Source organism: Hemicordylus capensis, chromosome 2 (genome assembly GCF_027244095.1).
Source record: "Hemicordylus capensis ecotype Gifberg chromosome 2, rHemCap1.1.pri, whole genome shotgun sequence".
Lineage (NCBI taxonomy): Eukaryota > Metazoa > Chordata > Lepidosauria > Squamata > Cordylidae > Hemicordylus > Hemicordylus capensis.
The window spans coordinates 377,306,187-377,327,209 of record NC_069658.1 but is presented as its reverse complement, the minus strand read 5'-3'; the positions used below and the strand labels follow the sequence as shown (position 1 = coordinate 377,327,209).

At 45.1% G+C, this 21,023-nt stretch overlaps 1 protein-coding gene across 5 annotated transcripts in view; it reads left to right on the top strand.

Moving 5' to 3' along the window:
• The window catches only part of NACC1 (nucleus accumbens associated 1), a 55,424-nt gene extending 35,330 nt beyond the window's left edge, over positions 1 to 20,094 (top strand). For all 5 annotated transcript variants that reach the window (XM_053289065.1, XM_053289062.1, XM_053289061.1 and 2 more), the window contains 3 exons: positions 7,839 to 7,944; positions 8,196 to 8,293; positions 8,672 to 20,094. In XM_053289065.1, coding sequence (XP_053145040.1) covers positions 7,839 to 7,944; positions 8,196 to 8,293; positions 8,672 to 8,931 — 464 coding nt within the window. In that variant the 3' untranslated portion in view covers positions 8,932 to 20,094. The remainder of the gene's footprint in view (positions 1 to 7,838; positions 7,945 to 8,195; positions 8,294 to 8,671) is intronic.
• Positions 20,095 to 21,023: the final 929 nt, after the last annotated feature.

Genomic DNA, 21,023 nt, shown 5'->3' with positions numbered 1-21,023 from the left:
ACTTTCCTTCTTGGTTGGAGGGAGACCAACAGCCAGCTTCCTGGGCTCTGCAGTTCCATACAAATTCCAAGCGGGGGAGAAGCACAAGGCTCCAGGAGAACCAATAGGGCTGGGAGAAAGGTTAACCTTTTCTTGACTGTCTGCTCCTGCCAGTCTCCAAGGCCTGCCTGGAGATAGGGATGGGCCCGGACTAGTCCGGAGGCCATTGAAAAGGCCTCCAGACCGGTCTGGACCTGGGTGGTTCGGTTTGGGGTGGGGGGTACCTTTAAGAGCGGCAGGAGGGTTTACTTACCCCTCCCGCCACTTTCCCGCTCTGGCGCCATAAACTTACAAGTAATTGGGGTGGCAGGATACCTCTCTGCCGCCCCTTCCCCGATGTTGCTTGCAAAACCTCCCAGGAGTGCTTTGCGCGCGTGCGCGCACGTCACAGAGATGTGAGGCGCATGCTCATCTCTGTGATGTGCGCGCGCGCAAAGCACTCCTGGGAGGTTTTGCAAGCAACGTCGGGGAAGGGGCCTCAGGGCGGTATCCTGCCGCCCCAATTACACGTAAGTTTACGGCACCAGAGCGGGAAAGCGGCGGGAGGGGTAAATAAACCCTCCCGCCGCTCTTAAAGGTACCCCCCACCCCAGTGCCGGACCGCAGTTGGCGGTTCCGTGCACACCCCTACCTGGAGAGCTTCAGGCTTTGGCAAGGCCTATGCATAGGCCTCTCTGGAAGCCTGGCCCACCTGCCACTTTTTACTATTTCAGAAATGCCTAACAGAGAGTTTTAAAATCTTTATCAATCATTTCCCTCTCTCTTTTTACTTGTAACCCTGAATGCCTAGAAAACCATCTGTCTGGCTCTGCAGGTCTGGTGTATTTAAAAATGCTAAAAACAAACAAACAAAAAACCCACCAAAACCCTCCACAAATTAAGTCAAGTTGTTATTTCCACATAGTACTAGCATGAGGGGCTTATGCCTGAAGTGATCGCTTCACGTACAGACCTGAGGAGAGGTGCAGGGAGCTACCTACCACGCTGTATTTGCTGCTAGCGATTACATAACTTACACAATCTGACAATTACATAAACTTAACTCACATAATCTGATGCTAACTAAACAAAATAAATGGTCTCTCAGCAAGCTCTTCTCTCAGCACACTGCCCAAGAGTGAACAAAATGGCGATTGCTGCTCTCTTCCTTCAGAAAACTAGAACAAGGACTGCCCCAGCCACACTGATTGCTGGTCGGAGGCAGAGGGAGCTGTCAATCAGTATGATGTCTTCCTGATATAGGGCTATTTGAATTCAGTCCATCTTTTGACAACAAAGGCCAGCCTTGGGATTGGCTCCTGCCTTATGAACACTGTTATTTGAAACTGTTTCGTGTGCTCTTATAGGTGTTTAAGGAATTTTACTACCAGCACCCACTATATGTCAACACTGTAGGCTTGCAAGCTACAGGCAGGGAAATGCAGGGCTGCAGTGACTGTGTCAGCCAGACCTAAAATGCTGGCAGAGGACAGAATGGCTGACTATTATTGTTTTTGGACCATTTTTATTAGTTTCTTTGGACATTTTTGGCCTTTTTGGGGAGTGGGCATTGCCCACCCTGTCCTAAGGGAAGAGCCTCCACTGCTAGAAGCTCAGTTGGAATGTAAACCAAGAAGGAGGAAAGGTACCACCAAGTTCAGGAGGATGCCAGCGTGGCTAACAAGCAGAGTCAGGCAAGCTGTAAAAGGGAAGAAGACTTCCTTAAGAAAATGGAAGTCCTGCCCAAATGAAGAGAACAGGAAGGAACATAAACTCTGGCAAAAGAAATGCAAGGACACAATAAGGGATGCAAAGAGAGTGTTTCAGCAGAATATAGCTAGAAGTGTCATGGGGAATAACAAAAACTTATTTAAATATATATCAGAAGTAGAAAACCTGCCAAGTAGGCGGTTGGACCCTTAGATGATGAGGACATGAAAGAGATTATTAAGGAGGATAAGAAGATTGCAGAGACGCTGAATGCGTTCTTTGCATCTGTCTTCACAGTGGAGGATACTGACCATATATCCTTTCCAGAATTGAGTTTTTTCAGGTTTAGCATCTGAGGAACTGGGTGAATTTGAGGTGACAAGGGAAGATTTTATTTATTTATTACATTTGTACACCGCCCCAAACTTTCGTCTCTGGGTGGTTAACAGTAGTATAAAACAAGTTACAATATATACAAAAACTTTTTAAAAATTAACAATTTAAAAATCACCATGAATTAAAACCTTAAAATTTTAAAGAACAGAAAAAGCTTGGGCAAAGAGGTGGGTTTTCAAATGCTTTCTAAAATTTTTACCAGAGATGGGGAGGATCGTATCTCAGTAGGGAGCACATTCCACAGTCTTATGGCAGCAACCGAGAAAGCCCGTCCCCATGTGGCCACCAGCCGAGCTGGCGGCAACTGGAGACAGACTTATCCGGACTACCTCAATGGGCGGTGGGGATCATAATGAAAAAGACGTTCTCTTAGATACCCAGGGACTAAGCCATTTAGGGCTTTATAAGTTATGACAAGCACTTTGTATTTTGCCCGGAAACCTTTTGGCAGTCAGTGTAACTCTATCAACAAAGGAGTGATGTGGTCTTTCTAAGATGACCCTGAGACCAACCTGGCCACTGTCTTCTGTACCAACTGAAGCTTCCGGACTACGTACAAAGGCAGCCCCACATAGAGCGCATTGCCGAAGTCAAGTCTGGAGGTTACCAACATATGTACCACTGTTCTGAGGTTGTTCATCTCAAGAAACAGACGAAGCTGGCGTATCCACCATGAGCCCCTGGTGGCGCAGTGGTAAAACTGCCGCCCTGTAACCAGAAGGTTACAAGTTCAATCCTGACCAGGGGCTCAAGGTTGACTCAGCCTTCCATCCTTCCGAGGTCGGTAAAATGAGTACCCAGAATGTTGGGGGGCAATATGCTAAAATCATTGTAAACCGCTTAGAGAGCTTGGGCTATAGAGCGGTATATAAATGTAAGTGCTATTGCTTGCTATTGCTATCAGCCAAAGCTGATAGAAAGCATTCCTGGCCACCGCCTCAACCTGAGAAACCAGGGAGAGCTGTTGATCCAGAAGTACTCCCAGACTGCAAACCTGTTCCTTTTGGGGAAGTGTGACCCCATCTAGAACAGGTGGATCAAAATCAGCTCTAGAGTTCTGACCCCGCACAATAAGCACCTCCGTCTTATCTGGATTCAGTTTCAGTTTATTCTCCCTCATCTAGCCCATTACTGCTTCCAGGCAAGCATTTAGGGAAGTTATGCCATCTCCTGAAGAAGCTGACATGGAGATGTAGATTTGGGTGTCATCAGCATACTGATAGCACCCCGCTCCAAATCCCCTGATGATCTCTCCCAGCGGTTTCATGTAGATGTTAAAGAGCATTGGAGAAAGTATGGAGCCTTGAGGGACACCATACTTAAGCTCAGATTTTGAAGAGCAACAGTCTCCAATTGACACCATCTGGAATCTGTCCGAGAGGTAGGAGCGGAACCACTGTAAAACAGTGCCCCCCACTCCCAACACCCTCACATGTTCCAGAAAGATACTATGGTCGATAGTATCAAAAGCCGCTGAGACATCCAAAAGGACCAACAGAGTCACACTTTCTCTGTCAATTCCCAATTGGAGATCATCCATCAGGCCGACCAAGGCAGTCTCCGCTAAGGATGTGCATGGTCCGGACCGGCACCGAGGGGGGGGTCTCCCTTTAAGGGTGTGGGGGGGTAGAACTTACCCCTCCCGCTGCTCTTCCCCCTCCAGCGCTGTAGTTTAAAGCGAAGATTTTGGGGCGGCAGTGTTCCTCTCTGCTGCCCCTGCCCCTGTCGTCGCTTGCTAAATCTCTGTAATCGCAGCACGCATGCGCGCGTGGTGGCGCGCACCCGTTGCCGCTGTGCACGCGTGCGCCACCTACGTCACACGCACGCTGCATGTGAAGTAGGTGGCGCGCGCCACCACGTGCGCATGCGTGCTGCGATTACAGAGACTTAACAAGCGACGACGGGGGCAGGGGCGGCAGCGAGGAACGCTGCCACCCCAAAATCTTCACTTTAAACTGCAGCGCCGGAGGGGGAGGAGCGGTGGGAGGGGTAAGTTCTACCCCGCCCTTAAAGGGAGACACCCCCCCTCGGTGCCGGACTGCCGGACCGGTCCGGCTCCAAGCCGGTTCGGAGGCCTCCAACATGGCCTCTGGACCAGTTCGTGCACACCCCCAGTCTCCACCCCATAGCCCGCCCCAAAATCAGTTTGAATTGGGTCTAGATAATCAGTTTCATCCAAGACCACCTGGAGCTGAGAGGCCACCACCTTCTCAATTACCTTGCCCAGCCATGGGAGGTTGGAAACAGGCCTATAGTTGCTCAACTCTGAGGGATCTAATGCAGGCTTCTTAAGAAGAGGTCTAATAATTGCCTCCTTAAGACAAGGAGGCATCCTGCCCTCCCTCAGAGAAGCATTTATGATTTCTACCAGGCCTCCCACAACAGCCTCCCTGCTAGATAGAACAAGCCATGTTGGACAAGGGTCAAGAGAACAAGTGGTAGGCCTCACCGTTCCGAGCAGCTTGTCCACATCCTCAGGAGTCACAAACTGAAACCAATCCAGTCAAATCACATAAGAGGAGTTGCCAGACACCTCCAGTACAGACATCAAATTAATTGTGGAGTCTCCATTTAAGTCGACCCGAATCCGAGAGATTTTATCTGCAAAAAAACTCTTTAAACACATCACAGCGGGTAACTGATGGCTCCAAATTCTCATCCAAGGAAGGGGGGGGCACTTACTAGCCCCCTCACAACCCTGAACAACTCCACTGGACGTGAACTCGCAGATGCAATACGGGCAGAAAAGAACCGCTTCTTTGCCGTACGTATTGCCTGAGCATAGATCTTTAAATGTGCTCTATGTCGTAATCTGTCGGATTCTAGTCAAGTCTTTCTCCACTTGCATTCCAGTCGCCTACCTTGCCGCTTCTGCCCCCGTAGATCTTCCATATACCAAGGGGCCTGTTTTGAAGCGGGTGAGAGGGGACACTTAGGAGCAATTGTGTCTACTGCCCTGGTGAGCATGTTATTCCAGTTTTGCACCAGGACATCAACAGGATCACCGGCAGAGCCAACATTAAATTCCTCCAAAGCTTCTTGGAATCCTATTGGATCCAATAACCTCTTTGGGCAGACCATTCTAATAGGCCCCTTGCCCCTGCAGAGATGGAAAGTGGTTGTAAGCCTAACCTTAACTAGATAGTGGTCCGTCCATGACAATGGGGAAATCACAGGAGTCCCCACCCACGGAACACCACCCTGATCAGAGTAAAAGACCAAATCAAGTGTGTGACCTGCAATGTGCCTCGGTCCGGAGACCACTTGGGATAGGCCCATAGTTGTCATGGCTGCTATGAACTCCTGAGCTGCCCCGGACAAATTGGTCCTGAAGTGAACATTGAAGTCCCCCAGCACCAAAAGTCTGTGAGACTCCAACACAAGTTCCGTGACCAAGTCCGTGAGCTCAGTAAGGGATTCCGTCGGGCAGCAGGGCGATCAGTACACCAACAGAAATCCCAATCTATCCCTGGTCTCCAAACTTAGGTACACACATTCAATATGGTCAGATACCTCAACAGGGACCCTGGTAAGGGAGATTTTATCCTTATAGACAACAACCACTCCACCTCCCCACACCTGCTCCTCAACAGAGTATCCTGGAGGGAGAAGCTGGGACCAGACTGGGCCACCAGCCTCCCCCAACCAAGTCTCGGTGATACACACCAGGTCAGCCCCTTCATCCATAATCAAATCATGGATGATCTCGGGTTTATTTTGGACCGACCTGGCATTGCAGAGGAGCAAGGTAAGGCTATGTGTGTTGTTGGTAGTGCTCCCCAAGGTCATAGAGCTGGCAGGACAGCCGGAAGAGGAGACAGCTATTAAATTTCTGACTACCCTTCCCCTGGAACGGCCTGCTGATCTGCCAACGTTACTTCTTCTATTCCCCACCACCACCGGAATAGCTGCCCCACATTCAACTAAGGCACCCCCTGTCTCCCCATCTCTAGATGAACCCAAACACATAACTACTTCGACCCAATCTCACCAGCAGTGAAGTGAGCAAGAATCTTCTCTAGCTGTTCAAGTTAGTATGTCGGCCCCAGCCCTCAGTCCCACCTCCAAAGGCCACCTCCAAAGGCTGGCCCCCTGCAGGCAGCCTGCGCCAGCGGCTGCGCCTCTGGCTGCAGTCCACTCTAATAAAGGCCAAGATCTCAGAAGCCCAATGGGTGTCACACCCACACCAATTAGGCAGTTTGGCCAGTTGCAGAGTATATCTGAACACAATTAGAGTGAGTTCAACCCTTATAGCAAACAGGCTTCAGCAAGGAGGACAAGAGCAAAGAAAAAGCCTTGGCCAGACCCTTCCCCATCCAGAGGAGAGTGGAGCGTAGAAGCCAGATAAGAACTCCTTACTCCCACAGCCGTCTTCCTTCCAGCCACCCTTCTGACTGCCTCTGTCTGGCTGCAGTCCAAAGTATGGAAAGCATACTTAAGGACAAAATTGTAAAGCATATAGAAGAACAGGCCTTGTTGAAGGAGAACCAGCATGGCTTCTGCAAAGGAAAGTCTTGCCTCACTAACCTTTTGGAGTTCTTTGAGACTGTCACCAGGCATGTGGATAAAGGTGATCCAGTTGAAATAGTATACTTGGACTTCCAAAAAGCTTTTGATCAAGTTTCCCATCAAAGGCTCTTGAGTAAGCTTAGCAGTCATGGAATAAGGGAACAGGTTCATGTGTGGATCGGTAACTGGTTGAAGGACAGGAAACAGTAGGAATAAACAGACAGTTTTCACAATGGAGATAGGTAGGAAGTGGGGTCCCCCAGGGATCGGTACTGGGACCAGTGCTCTTTAACTTGTTCATAAACGATCTAGAAGTTGGAGTGACCAGCGAAGTGGCCAAATTTGCAGATGATGCTAAACTATTTAGGGTAGTGAAATCCACAACGGATTGTGAGGAACTCCAAAAAATCTCTCCAAACTGGAGGACTGGGCAACAAAATGGCAAATCCAGTTCAATGTAAGCAAATGTAAAGTGATGCACATTGGGACAAAAAAAACCAACTTCACATATACGCTGATGGGATCTGAGCTGTCAGTGACTGACCAGGAGAAAGATCTTGGGGTCGTGGTGGACAGCTCGTTGAAAGTGTTGTCTCAGTGCGCGGCAGCTGTGAAAAAAGCTAATTCCATTCTATGAATCATTAGGAAGGGGATTGAAAATAAAAATGCTAATATTATAATGCCCTTATACAAATCTATAGTGCGGCCACATCTGGAGTACTGTGTACAGCTTTGGTCACCATATCTTAAAAAGGATATTGTAGAACTGGAAAAGGTGCAGAAGAGGGCAACCAAATGATTGGAGCCTGGAGCACCTTCCTTATGAGGCTAGGCTGCAACACCTGGGGCTCTTTACCTTGGAAAAGAGGTGACTAAGGGGAGGCATATTTGAAGTGTATAAAATTATGCATGGAGTAGAGAGGGTAGACAAAGAGAAAAAGGGCTTAGACAGATTCATGGAGGACAGGTCTATCAATGGCTACTAACCTGGAGGCTGTGTCCATCTCTGGATTGGCCTGTTTCTGAATGGGTTAGCGGAAGCTGAGTGTGGGGATAGAGGATCCCTTCATATTTACATCGCTTCTGGTCACTTCTTTGAAGCGTTTGGTACTATGGACATTTGGTGAGATGGTTTTATTGATTGCTACTCAGTATGGAAGTGTTCTGCTTTCATGACAGGCTTTGTCTTTCTCTTTGCTGCCCAGGTACCAACGTATATATCTCTCGGGCCCAGCTGATGAATTGTCATGTCAGTGCTGGGACACGGCACAAAGTGCTTCTCAGACGGCTGCTAGCATCCTTCTTTGACCGGTGAGTGTCTTTTCCAGTTATGTGTGGGGAAGGTGGGAGTAGACTCTTCATTTTCTTCTCTTCATGCCCCCAAAGTTAGTTTAGTGTTAGTCTTTGGAGCCAGAACCCTGGGCTGTAGGAGTCTGCTTAGAGCAGGCGGCAGGACAGGATCTGGGACTTCTGCTGAGCTGAAATAGAAATGAAGTTCTGGGAATTTGCATGAGATGCAGTTCAATGTGTTTTTCATCGCTTTCTAATAATCACTTTGCTAGGAACACCCTTGCCAACAGTTGCGGCACTGGAATCCGCTCCTCCACCAACGACCCTAGCCGGAAACCCCTCGACAGCAGGGTGCTTCATGCTGTGAAGTGTGAGTGTCTGTTTGAAGAGGTCTTTCTCTTTGGGGAGGGGGAAATATTGTTGCCAGCTTCTTAAGAGAGAGGGTGACATTCATTTAGATCATGGGTGGTGCATCATACTCAGTCCTGTCCGAGTACCCAAATCCACAATGATCACAACCGAGGAGATAGATTTAATGCTGTACATGAAAGCTTTGAAGTGGGTCTCTTTCTTCCATCTGACACTGTGGTTTTAAGACTTTGTCATACATCATCTTATGCTAGGAGTACAACTGATACCTCTCAAGTGCAAATCATTGCAAACTTGGGCAGATGTTGATCTAGGAAGACAAAGAGCTGTGGGGGAAATATTCCTGTTGATTGAAACTCACATCCTTTCATTTCCTCAGTTTATTGCCAGAACTTTGCCCCCAACTTCAAGGAGAGCGAAATGAATGCTATTGCTGCTGACATGTGCACAAACGCGCGGCGCGTTGTCCGCAAGAGCTGGATCCCCAAATTGAAACTACTGATGGCTGAAGGTGACACCTACACAACCTTCATCAACGACACTGGCAAGATGGAGCCAGACATCATGGGGGTGGAGCACAGCTTTGAGACGAGCAGCCATGACGGTGACACAGGCACCTCCACTGAGGGCCTCCAGTAAAACGTGCCCACCTCTCTTTTTCCAGTCGATGGTTTTTATTTCCTAATTTGATTTTTGTAGGATCGTTTTCCACCTTTTTCATTTCCTTTTTTTTTTTTTGTTGGTTTGTTTTTGTTTTGGCAGAGGGGAAAGAATGCATTGTGCCGTCTCCTTTAAAAAAAAATTAAACATGGGCCTTGATTTCTCAGGCACCACAGGTAGTACAAGCTCAGAGGGGAGTTCCTAATTACTGCTCCGTTGGCAGTTCTGGCTAGCATTTTCTCCCTGCTCCCCTCTGTCCTTGTGCTATTAATTGTTTTTAGATATATTTTTTAGTAGAAAATTTTAAAAAACCAAATCCATTTTGCAGCTGGAGGTCATGATCCAGGGAAGTATTGTCCCAGAGCACAGCCCCTTTCTTAATCAAGTCTGGTTCTCCCCAGGCATGGCTTTTAACTCAGATTGGTCGTCATTTCCTCAGGCCCATACCAGAGAGTAGAAAAAGCATTGTGCCATGATAAACTCAAGCAGGGAAGGAACTGAATCACAGTGTTGTTGGTCATGTCCTCCTCACCCTTGTCAGCTCCTCTCCTGCCCTTCCCCCCTCTAACTTAGGTACATTTGGGTCTTGCACAGCAAGGTGGTTCCTCTCCTGCCATTCCCAGTATCCTCCACATCCCCCGCTCCAGATGTTCATGCCTTTTGAAGCTACGCACCTTCCACACTCAGTGGCAGCCCTTTGTTTGTCCTATAGGTTGGGACCACTCTGGCCTTCTAAACTGATGGCCTGTAGGACAAAGCAGCCCTCAGATATTTTGAGTGAAGGACATTGAAGTTTTCCAGGCGCCATTTTGTAGTTGCTTCATTATGGTTACAGCTGTGGGAAATTGCTCCTCCCAGCTTTTTTCCTGACTTTTGGCCTTTCAATGCATGAAATAAGTCTTTAAAAAGTTGTACTTTTAGACAGTCCTGAAAAGAGCAGCTTGGAATATTGGGGGAGTTAGGAACAGCTGTGTAAAAAACTAAGTGGGAGCTGGAGGTGTGGCTACCTGCCTGTGGGTTGCCTTTCGGAGTGTCGGCTCTGCCCATTCCACACCTGGGAGTACCTCTGCAGTCCTCTTTCCTTTGGCGTATAGTTCTCTTCTGGTCACTAGCTAGCTTGCTGGTGTTTTCTCTTACCTTCACCTTTTTTCACTCTTTAATTTTTTTTAAATTTTTTATTTTTTAAACTCTGTATGGGTGCTTATTTGTATTTGCACAAGCTTGCAGACCCACCAGCCATAACATCTGTGGGGTGGTTGTATGGGGGGTGGGGGAGCAGATTGGGAGTTGCTTTATCTCTGGCTTCTTCCCCAAGCAGGTGGGCTTTATGTTCCTCCCCACAACTTTATAATATATGTTCCTGTAGAGTATTGGCGCAAATGCACATTTGCACAAGCCGGCAAACACACTTGAGTTGCTGGGCATTCCTTCTATAGCCATAATATCTCTGAGTCATTGTCTTGGTTTTGACTGTGCTTCCCATTTAGGTGGGTGGTAGCCTTATACTTTGCTGGGTGTCTGCTCTGTAACCATTTGTGTATATTTTTAAAATTAATTTTTTTTTAGGAATATTTGTGCTCTTTCACCTTTTTGCATGCATATGGGAAAGCATATGGCAGAAGTAAAATCTCTGTTTTCATGGCTGTAGCCTTTCTCTGAGAACCTCTTGCTCACTTTTACTCTTACTACCCACAAAATGAGAGGCAGAAGCAGGTGACTTCAAAATGGTGATGTAGGACCTGTTCCCGTGAGGCCATTTTGATAGCCCCTTCTGGACATGAATGGTGCTCAAGCAGAAAAGGAAAATGACCAAGAACAAAACAAAAAAGGAAAATGGCAAGCAAAAGAAAGCCCCCAAAGCCAAGATTTTACTGCCAGGCAGGTATGCGTTCTAGGGCATGCAAAAGGGTACTAAAAAGTTAATACAAGCAAGTGTGGAGCAGAAACCCAGGGAAGTAACTTGGCTATCACCTGCTCAAAGGTGAAGCACAGTCAAAACCCTTTTCCAGTCTGAGTATTTGGATGGTGGAGCAGTGAGGGTGATTTCAATACCAACCCTTTCTACCACCTCAACTAGGTTGCCACAAACAAACATGGTGAGGCTGAGACTCAGGCTCTGAAGGAAGGGGCAAAGCCAAGAGAAAAAGCATCACTTCTTTGTTCCTAAGAGTACCACAAGCCACCCAGTATGTGAGGATGTTGCAGTGCAGCCCCCAGGTCTTTGAACCAGGGAAAGGCTAAGCCTGTTGGACTCTTAAGACCCATGTCTTTGTCAGGGGTTATAACTTTGGCCAAGCTCCCCTCTTCAGCAACAGGTAACTAATCACAATGTGAACCTTCACGTCTTCCCTTCCACCCCAGCTTCATGTTGGTTTTGTATTCATGATGCTTCCAGGTGGTGTTGATGCAGAGCGAACAGCTCCCATACTTGGGCTCATAGGTTCTGCTTCCATTTTGGGATAAGAAGTGAGTAGGGCAAACTAGGAACATGGAATGCTTGAGTTCTAGTTTGGCTGGGTGACCTGAGGGAATCTCCTTTCTCTCCTTTTCCATCTCTCTTTGTATGGTTCAGATAACAGCTCTTAAACATATAGGGGAATTTTTCTCAGAATTTTTTTTTTCTTAGAAATCTTTGAAAAAATGAACTGGTTATTCTGATTGGAAAGGAAAACTTATATTCCTCCTGACAAACACAGATCTTCTAGAAATATTCTTCTTGCCCTCATGTTCATCATTGCATCAAAGACTTCCTTAGCCTTCCTTTGAGCAAGTCAAAACAAACTGTTCTCCCAAATTGCAGAAGGAGGCTGTGGGCAGCAGTCTTTTAAATAAAGGAAATCAAAACATTTTTGAAGATAGAAACCCTTGTCTTTGAATGTCCATGGAAATAAATTCAAGAAGAGTAGCTGTGTTAAATCTCTAGTAGCAAAAAGATGACAAATCAGTGTAGCACCTTAAAGACTGATTTATTATTTTAAATCAGGCTGTTAATTGCTGTCAGAGAGCATCATGTGTAGAAGGCCCTTCTCTGGAAACAAATCCAATCTGGAAAGTGTCCTTTTTCTCTAATGGAAGTTTCACGCAGTTGCTGATCAGGTCTCTGTTGTTGTTTGTGAAGGGAAAGTGACTCTCCTAGAGGCCCAATTGCCTCCATCGAAATAAAGCTCTTATAAAAATAATCTTTTATGAGCTGCTCTAGTGGGTAGGACCAACTGCTCTGGGTATGTTTCAGTTAGGGTTGCAACCTTTAGATTCGGCCAGGTTTGTTAAGGAGCACGGATAGGAGAGGATCAGTGGCAGAAATAGAATATTTGTGCTTACAAAATGGGCTCAAAGTCAGCCCTGCATATAGAAGGCTCTTTGTTTATTTGCGGATGTGTGAATGCCTCTCCTTAGGCACACTGGTAGCTAGTCTGTATATATCAAGGGCAGACTATTTTCATTTGTCACAGAGAGGCCAGAGAACACCCTGTTCATTTGCTGTTGTGATACAGGAGGAATGTATCTTGTAGAGGCCATTTCACATTTTAGTCCAAATCTAGGTTTGCTTCTTAACTAACTCCGCTTGTATTCCTGAGCTCTGTATCTGATGACACAGCAAATGCACTTTGGAACTCAGCCTCTCAGTCAGCTCTTCCCTCAGGTAACTTAGCGAAATAGTTACCCACCATCCACCTGAGTTCATCAGTATTATCTGAAAAGGAACAGAACATCTGAATTTGAAAATGTGAGAAGACTTACAATATTTTGTATGTCCTGTACACATTCAATGCATTGCTTAATCCCAAAATGGTTGATTTTGACTTTGGGGCATGCTACTTTCCCCCCTTTGGTCAAGATAGTTGGCAGTTCTAGTTTGTTTGGTTTGGGGGTTGTTGTTTTTTTAGAGTTCTTTGGCACGAAGAGCAGGCCACTTAATTTTCTAATTAGGGCCACTGGAGGGAGACAGAGACAGACACATATGCTAATATATTCAAAGAGATATACATAAGTGGACATTTTGCAGAGAAGGCTTACTTTACAGGAGATTGTGATCTCAGCAAACGAGGCTGGCTGCAGAATATTCCCCCCACTTTCTGGTCCAGGGGAATTGTGCTTGCTGTGAAATGTTTTTACTATAGGGCTAGTAATAATCTGATCTTACTCTAGATCAATGTACATTACAAACCTAATGTAATGAGTTATACCATACCTGCCAACATGTCCCGATTTTCCTATTCAGGTAAATGGGAAAATAAGGACATGTTGGCAGGTGTGGTTATACTGGTTTAAATATCATGACTTTCCTAAGGAATGCTGGGCATTGTAGTTTTGTGAGGATGCGGAGAATGTTCTTTCCTCAGTGCTTCCAGAATTATAGCACCATTGGATCCTTTGACAGAAAGGGTCTTGATAAACTGGGCTAATTAATTTTGCAGTGCAGCCATGCCTTGACTGGTGATTAGAGGCCCTTCCAGTTGGAGGGCTTTTTTTGCACTTACTCCTGTCAGTTTCCAGACTGAGCTGCATGCAAAAGAGCAAAGCTTCCATATGCTGCAGTTCTGCTGGGTTTCTTTGGTGAACTCATTTTGCTATTTTCCAGCCACACCTGGGGGCTGGAAAGTTGCCAGTTGATTGTACCTCCCACTGTCCCCACGTCCCCACTGAGACTTTTTAAATGCTAATGTTCTGCACATTACGTGTCTCCAGGTTCTCTGAACATTGTTGCTGATCATTAGTTAATCACTTCCTGAAATCCCACAGATCACTCCCCCTTCCCTTCAACATGCAATCCTATTCACGCTTTCCTGGGAGTAAGCACTAGAGTGACTTACTTCCAAGTAAACATACATAGATGGTGCTGCTGAAACCATTTCCTCCTTTTTATTTTTTAAATGTTTATGTTGAATTGCTGCTCACGTGCTCTTTCAATTACTGGAGGGGGCAGGGAGAATGATATAGCATAACATCGTAATAGCACTAAAACAATTCTCTAGACTACTAAAATAATTCTTTTGACTAAAATATGAAATAACTAAAATGTCTGTAACGTTTTTATTTCTTGACAGAACTTGACAGAATTCAGGTATCATAGCTCCTCTTGCAGGCACTGTATCACCAAAATTCCAGGCAGATAGGTACAAGAGGTTCTGTAGAGATAAAGCTTGATGTTTGATGGCCCACATACTGTGCAGTGCCCCACATATGACTTCTGCATCGCTCGTGCTGCTGCAAGCATTAACAAGAATCAATGGAGCTGCACAAGAGCACTGTTCTGCAAATGCCTAAAATTGTGCAAACTCCGTTGTTCAACGCGATGTCCATTAGAAACAAAGGAGGTTTGTGGGCTGCTGTCATCCCCTCTCATAATTTGTTCTTTTCTTTGCAGAATGGGCTGAAACTTTCATGCATGGTAGAACTTTCTGAGGCCTTGATTCCCCCTGCCCCAAATTTCAGGGGGAGAAATAGCTCCAGGAGGCACTTACATGCGAGCACTTTACAGTTTTGAGGCTTGCCTTTTTTGTGTTTAATGATCAGAGCATTTGGGACAATGTTTTCAATGTACAGCCCTATTTTTTTCCCCAAAGGTCATGGTTCTCTTCTCCCTGCACTTGGGAGGAAGTCCCACGAACAGCAGTGAGGCTTACATCTGAAAAACATGAAAGGGAGTGGGCTCTTGTTTTTAAAAAGTGAGGGGTGAAATAGTGATAAAACTGGCCTCATTTCTTAAAAAAAAAAAAAAACTGCAAGGGGCAATGGCCGGTGGTAATATAGCACAGTGGCAATGACTAGCTCAGGTGTGGAAGTGGACGGGCATGCCCTTCAGAGCCAAACCTCCACTACGTTGCCTCCTATGTGGAAAACCACTCATCTTCAAGTTGTGCAATGATCCATCTACATCTTTTATCATCACACGTTGTTCTGCTAGCATTTACAAATCAAAATGAATGAGATCTGAAAAGAAATGAGAGTTTTACTGGAGTAGTGCAAATTCCACAAGGGATGAGGAGAAGGTCTCATTGACACTCCATAAGATCTCCCATAATAATCAACAACAAATATTTATATACCACTTTTCAACAGGAGTTTCCAAAGTGGTTTACACAGAGAAATAATAAATAAATAAGATGGAACCCTATCCCCAAAGGGCTCACAATCTAAAAAGAAACATAAGACAGACACCAGCAAGAGTCACTGGAGGTCCTGTGCTGGGGGTGGATAGGGCCAGTTACTCTTCCCCTGCTAAATAAAGAGAATCACCACGTTAAAAGGTGCCTCTTTGCCAAGTCTGCAGGGTGCCTGACATCCTGATTAGATGGAAGTCCTACTGAAACTATGTAGTCCTCTAGAGTAACTTCTGAGTGGTTCTATAGAGTAATTTAGTCTGGGTGCCAGCCAGTATTCATGATGGAATAAATGACTGTCTGAAAGGGCCTTATGTCAGCATTTGTACTATATTTGGGAGAAATTGATTACATATGGCTGAGATCTGAAAACAGGAAAGTTTGCACACTGGCAGTTTCAGACGTAACACTACATTTTCACTTCCAGGTCCTTTTTCTCCTTCCCCACTATCTTTTTATAGGAAGGTGTTCTTTTGTTGTCAGCAGAGGTGCATCTAGGTAATTTTGGAGCCTGGATCTAAAGGCCTTTGGAGCCCCCCCCCCCCCCCCCGCTCCCCTGGAATGTTGTCAGCCACTAGTTTCCCCTACTTTTTCTATTGCTTGTATGATCATTTATAGAATTAAACCCATTCCTTTCACTCTTGATTGTGTTTCTCCCTGAAGAAGATGAAATGATAGAAAAGCAATATTTTTAAAAAGAAAAATCATAGACATTTACTTGATACCAAATAGGGGTGTGTGTACAGTTGATTATTCTCTTATACTAAATAAACCTTAGTCATGCTCCAGTTAAGAACAGGGCGAGTAATGCATGAGAAGAAGTTGTTTTTTTAAAAACACTCTGTGTGTGTGTGTGTGTGTGTGCGCGCGTGCGTGTGCGTGTGCTTGTGCACATGTGTGCGCATCCTGCAAACGTTTCTCGTCTAATTTCTCAAAGAGTTCTAGGAGAAAAATCCAATGACCTCTTGCTTGAGAGCTGGCTTTTTCAAGTCATGGAAAATATAAGCATTGACAACAAAGCAAAATCCATTAACTTAATTGGCAGACATTTGTCATCCCACTCCAGCAAGAGGTACAGTATCCCTGAAAGCTTATATATGAATGCCAGTGTGAATGCACATCTGCATCACAGTGCTCATCTGAGCCCTGTTGAGCTGGCTGGACAGGTGTTTTAAGGCAAATAGAAATCACATCTCTAGCCACCATTTCTTACAGGCTACCAGTTGAACATAGCTTCAATCACATCAGGCCCAAGTCCTTCTCCCTGCCCTAATGCTGTGTCCATGTCTCAGGTGACACAGAACATCTTAACTGGCAGTCCAATTGAACTCATTAGAACCTACTTCTGAGTAGACTTGCATGGAATTACATTACCAGGCAATCGTCAGTGTTGCATTGGCTGACTGATGTTTATATTCCTCTCTTCCTTCCCCACTCTAACCCAGAACCTCTCCCACTGTGTTGAAAAAGTTCTGAATTGAACAGGTCCAAAACCTCTTATGCCAGAATTGGAATTTCTAACTTCGTTCTTTTTATACAGCAAAACAGGCAAGGTGAACAAGTAGAAATGGTGTGGCTTATATTTGCTCTGGAGGTTAGGAACATAGGAAACTGCCATATACTGAGTCAGACCATTTGTCTATCTAGCTCAGTATTGTCTTCACAGACTGGCAGCAGCTTCTCCAAGGTTGCAGGCAGGTATCTCTCTCAGCCCCATCTTGGAGAAGCCAGGGAGGGAACTTGGAACCTTCTGCTCTTCCCAGAGCGGCTTCATCCCCTGAGGGGAATATCTTGCAGTGCTCACACTTCTAGTCTCCCATTCAGATGCAACCAGGGCAGACCCTGCTTAGCTATGGGGACAAGTCATGCTTGCTACCACAAGACCAGCTCTCCTCTCCAGACCAGCTCTCCTGGTCTGGAGAGGTTGTGGTGAAATTTTAAAAGACAAATGTGGAGTTAGAGGGTTAGAATGTCTTAATATGCCCCTCCTCACAGATCTGTGCATACATTCTCACACACAAATCTCTCTAATCCCTTATCACCAGATTGTCATCAGAAGAGTCTCTGTTAGGCTTGGGGGGTACTCTCTTATCTCATCTAGCATGCTCCAGCAAAGTTGCCTGGACCTTTTCTCTCAAACAAACAAAAAAGACTTTTTTTCCAGAGGTATACACTGGATTATGTTAAAGTAGGGACAGACTCAGAATCCCCCCACCCACCCACCATGATTTTGAGAGGGTTTTTGGAAAGGAAAATCATTTGGAGCAACAGGAAACGTTTCAGATTCTACTCTAGATTGACTGATGGATCAATAATCCTTCCTAACTGTCCCTCCTTCCCATATGAAAGGTTCACTCAATGAAGGATCCTTGTTGACTATTTTTTACCTTCCAGCTGCACTGCTGGGATGTTGGCAGCTGAGGATCACGTAATGTTTAGGTGTACTTCTGTAGAATGTAACGTATGCCTGCAACAAGTGGATACCTTCCATCATCTGTATGAAGTCACACGTACCACTGAGCTGGGATTGACTCTGCCATCCTGCTGCATGTACACATAGTGGCAAACCTGTTCGGCCACTATAACATGAAAAGTGACCTTGCCTATTTGCTTTGTTTTTACTGGCTGTACTATGATTTCATATCTTGCCTTTCTCCTCTTCCCCCTCTCCCCCGGTACCCAAGTGATACAAAACTCAGAATAGCATCAAACTGTCTTGATACCATTATCTTGTCTTGCAAGGAAAAGAATGGACTTGACATCTGGATTGGGATGTCTAATTAGGGCAGTTATAAGACAGTACATTCCTGTTTGAATGTTGGTTATTTTAATCCAGCTCGGTTACTTCCCACATTCATGTTCATTACAATTCAGTTTCAGGCAGTGATCATTTTATGCTTCATCTGAGTGTTGCAAATGTTAAGGCAATGGAGCTGGTGAGGGAGAGCGTGTAAAATTCAAACACCCAAATCAGCTCTGCATTTGACCAAGAATGATTGCCATATAGATTTCTGTCCCAGCCACTCAAGTTCCCTATTCATGAAGTTAAACTTTGCAAACAACACCATTTAATCTCCTATCGGTGTCATCTGGAAACGTGCAGCAAGCATTCCGTGAAACCTAACATTCATTTTGTAAACTGATCTAAGTACATAACCTACAGATCCTGGCTCCCAGTCTTCTTACCTAACTTAAAGTTGTTTACATTGGGAAGAGTGTGTGCACATATATTGCAGCTATATGTCTCTGCCCCACATCAGACTTTGCTTTGTGGCCCCAGCATTTGTTAATGTGTGAAAGGAAAGGAGGAGCAAGCCAGTTACTAGTTGATGCAGCTTATTGCTACCTAGGGGACATGGGTTAGAAAGATGGCGCCTCTGTTAGATCCCTCAGTGAATGAAATACATTTCAGCATCTTCTGTCCCATTGCTTTGCACTGACTACTTTCCCACCACACATGTACATGGTTTCTGCTTCTTCAAAGACTATCTCTGAAAGCCTGCTTTGAAGCAGAGGAGAGGAGTATTTAAAAGGCTAGTGATGTTTCACTGCATGTTGTTTGGTAGCATTGTGGTGAATACTGACCTCTTGGTGGCTGGGGAAGGGGAAGTGTGGAGTTCTGTAGTCACAGTCGCATCTGAGGGGGAAGAGCAGCCATTTTATTCAGATTCCTGAGGTATTGGACTTAACATTTCCCCTTAAGAAGGGGAAAGTGAGATACTGTTTTTAAGTGGAATCGCGAAAAGAGAAGATATACCATCCTTCTCATATTTATATATCCCTAGAAGGCAGTTTGTATGAAGAGCCCCTTCCGATTGGTGCCAGGACAGCCCAGAGAAACTGGCAGAGTGACTCTCATGTGGTTAAACTTAGTTGAGCAAATCTGTTTACATTGGAGCAGACTAGAATAGTCGCTAGCATTGTGTCTGTGGCTGATATTTCTTTTTCTCAGCAGTCTTGATGGCCTTAGGAACTGGACAAGACTGTACTAGGGTTGGCTTTCTTCCCAGGCCTGGCTGCTTTGAAAGAGCTGGTCAGAGTGTCTATTAACCTTGAAACTGAAACTGCTAGACAGAAGATTCTTTCTCTGAAAAATTCTAACCTTTTTTGCTGTGTATCAGAGGTCTGGGATCTCTTCCAAGGCAGGGCTGCCAGATCAAATTTTTTAAAACAAAGGAATGCTAGAAGAGGAATGTCTGGAATAAGGATTGGGTTCTGTGGCTATGCTGTTCTAGAATAAGAGGCACGGCGGGGGGAATCAAGGGCCACGTAACCCTCTGAGGCACCTCGTAGCTGGGTTGTAGATGGATAGGGGAAACCAACACAAGCCTGATGCCCAAATTCAAGTCCTAGATTAGAACATCTCTTTGAAGACCATCTAGACTGCTCAAAATGGTCTGATCCTTCTTTGCTGAGGTCCAACCAACCAGCTAAGGCATTATCCCAAATGACAAAGTTGCATCTGTTGGAGAGGGGAATAACTCCAGGGTGGGGGAAGAGAGTGAGGCCTTCTTGTGTCTTTTGTTGTATCCACTTTTTTTGTCATCTTTCATTTTGGTTTTGGTTTCTAAACTAGAGCAAACCATTTTTTTAAAAGGACAAAATAATGTACACTGAAAAGCACTAATGAAGCCTGATTATGTAACCTCTGTGGAGATGCAGCATGGACTTTCTCTTACCCCTTCCAGGCGCTTTGGGTTGACGCAAGCAGCTGCTCCAATATCAGCCCTTCTCCCTCCCCTGCCCCTTATCAAATCCTTCCAGAGAGGAAAGCAAATCCTTTAAAATAAAATAAAATAACAAAAGCAACCTCCCCTTTCCCACCCCAGCTCCTTCAGCATCCCCTGCTTTTACCTCGAAACCCATCCCTTCGCCCATGGATAATGCCAGTATTTGTTCTGTGTTATAAGTGCCAAGAAAAATTTTGTGACTCCCTCATCCCTGTGACCTGAGAGTATCAAGAATTGCACATTAACTACTGTAAAGATTAAAAAAAAAAGGAATTCAGAAATATTAATTAAAAAAAAGTTTGTAACAATTGCATGCCTGGCCATCTCATTTCAAAGCTGATTGCTCTCTTTGAGAGAGTTATTGTGCAGCCCTGATGAAGTTAAGAGATTGGATTTGTTTATGGTGGCAATCTGGGCCTTGGGATATTTTAGGGTATCCAGCATGTTAAGGAACATCTATTTTCAAATCATATAGCTCCACAGGTCTGTATAAACTAAAACACTAAGGTGTATACAAAGAATGTCTTCGATTAGAACTGAAATGTTTGCCAAAAGCTGACTTTAGCATAGTTCCTTTGTTTCTAGAGTTCAACAGAACTAGTTGAATTAATTGCTGTTCTGCTGAAAATGAAGGCAAAGGCTCCAAACTTATGCCTACGTACTTGGGAGTAAGCCTACTGAACACAGTAGGGCTTATTTCCAAATGAATATGTTTAGGATTGGACTGTAAGTTGCACAGAAAGGGATAGGGGATGAGACATGGGAAAGGTTTATACCAATATGAAGATGAGATGAGACATTCACTCACTCACTCACTCACAAAAGTACAGCCTGGCATCATTCCAGGGAAAGTGACTGACAGCAGGTTCAGGTGGGTAGGAGGGGAAAAGCAATCATTTGTACATTAGATAATTAAGCTGGGAATTAATTGGCTTTAAAAGGACAAATTCACAAAAGGACATGTTTGTTCATGGTTATTGGCCCTGTTAGTGAAATAGATGCTCCATTTTCAGAAGACGTTTCCCCAGCATTGGGTGAACTGAGGCACAAACCAATGATGGCTACCACCATCAGGCCCCGTTTGTCAGCTTTCAATAGTATCTATGAATGGCCATGCTTTCAGATACATCTGGACTACTTGGACCATACAAAAGTCTGTCTAGTTCATACATTTTTAAATATAAGGACTGGCAGTCTATTCGTTCCAACAAAAAGAAAAACATTCCAGAACTAAAGT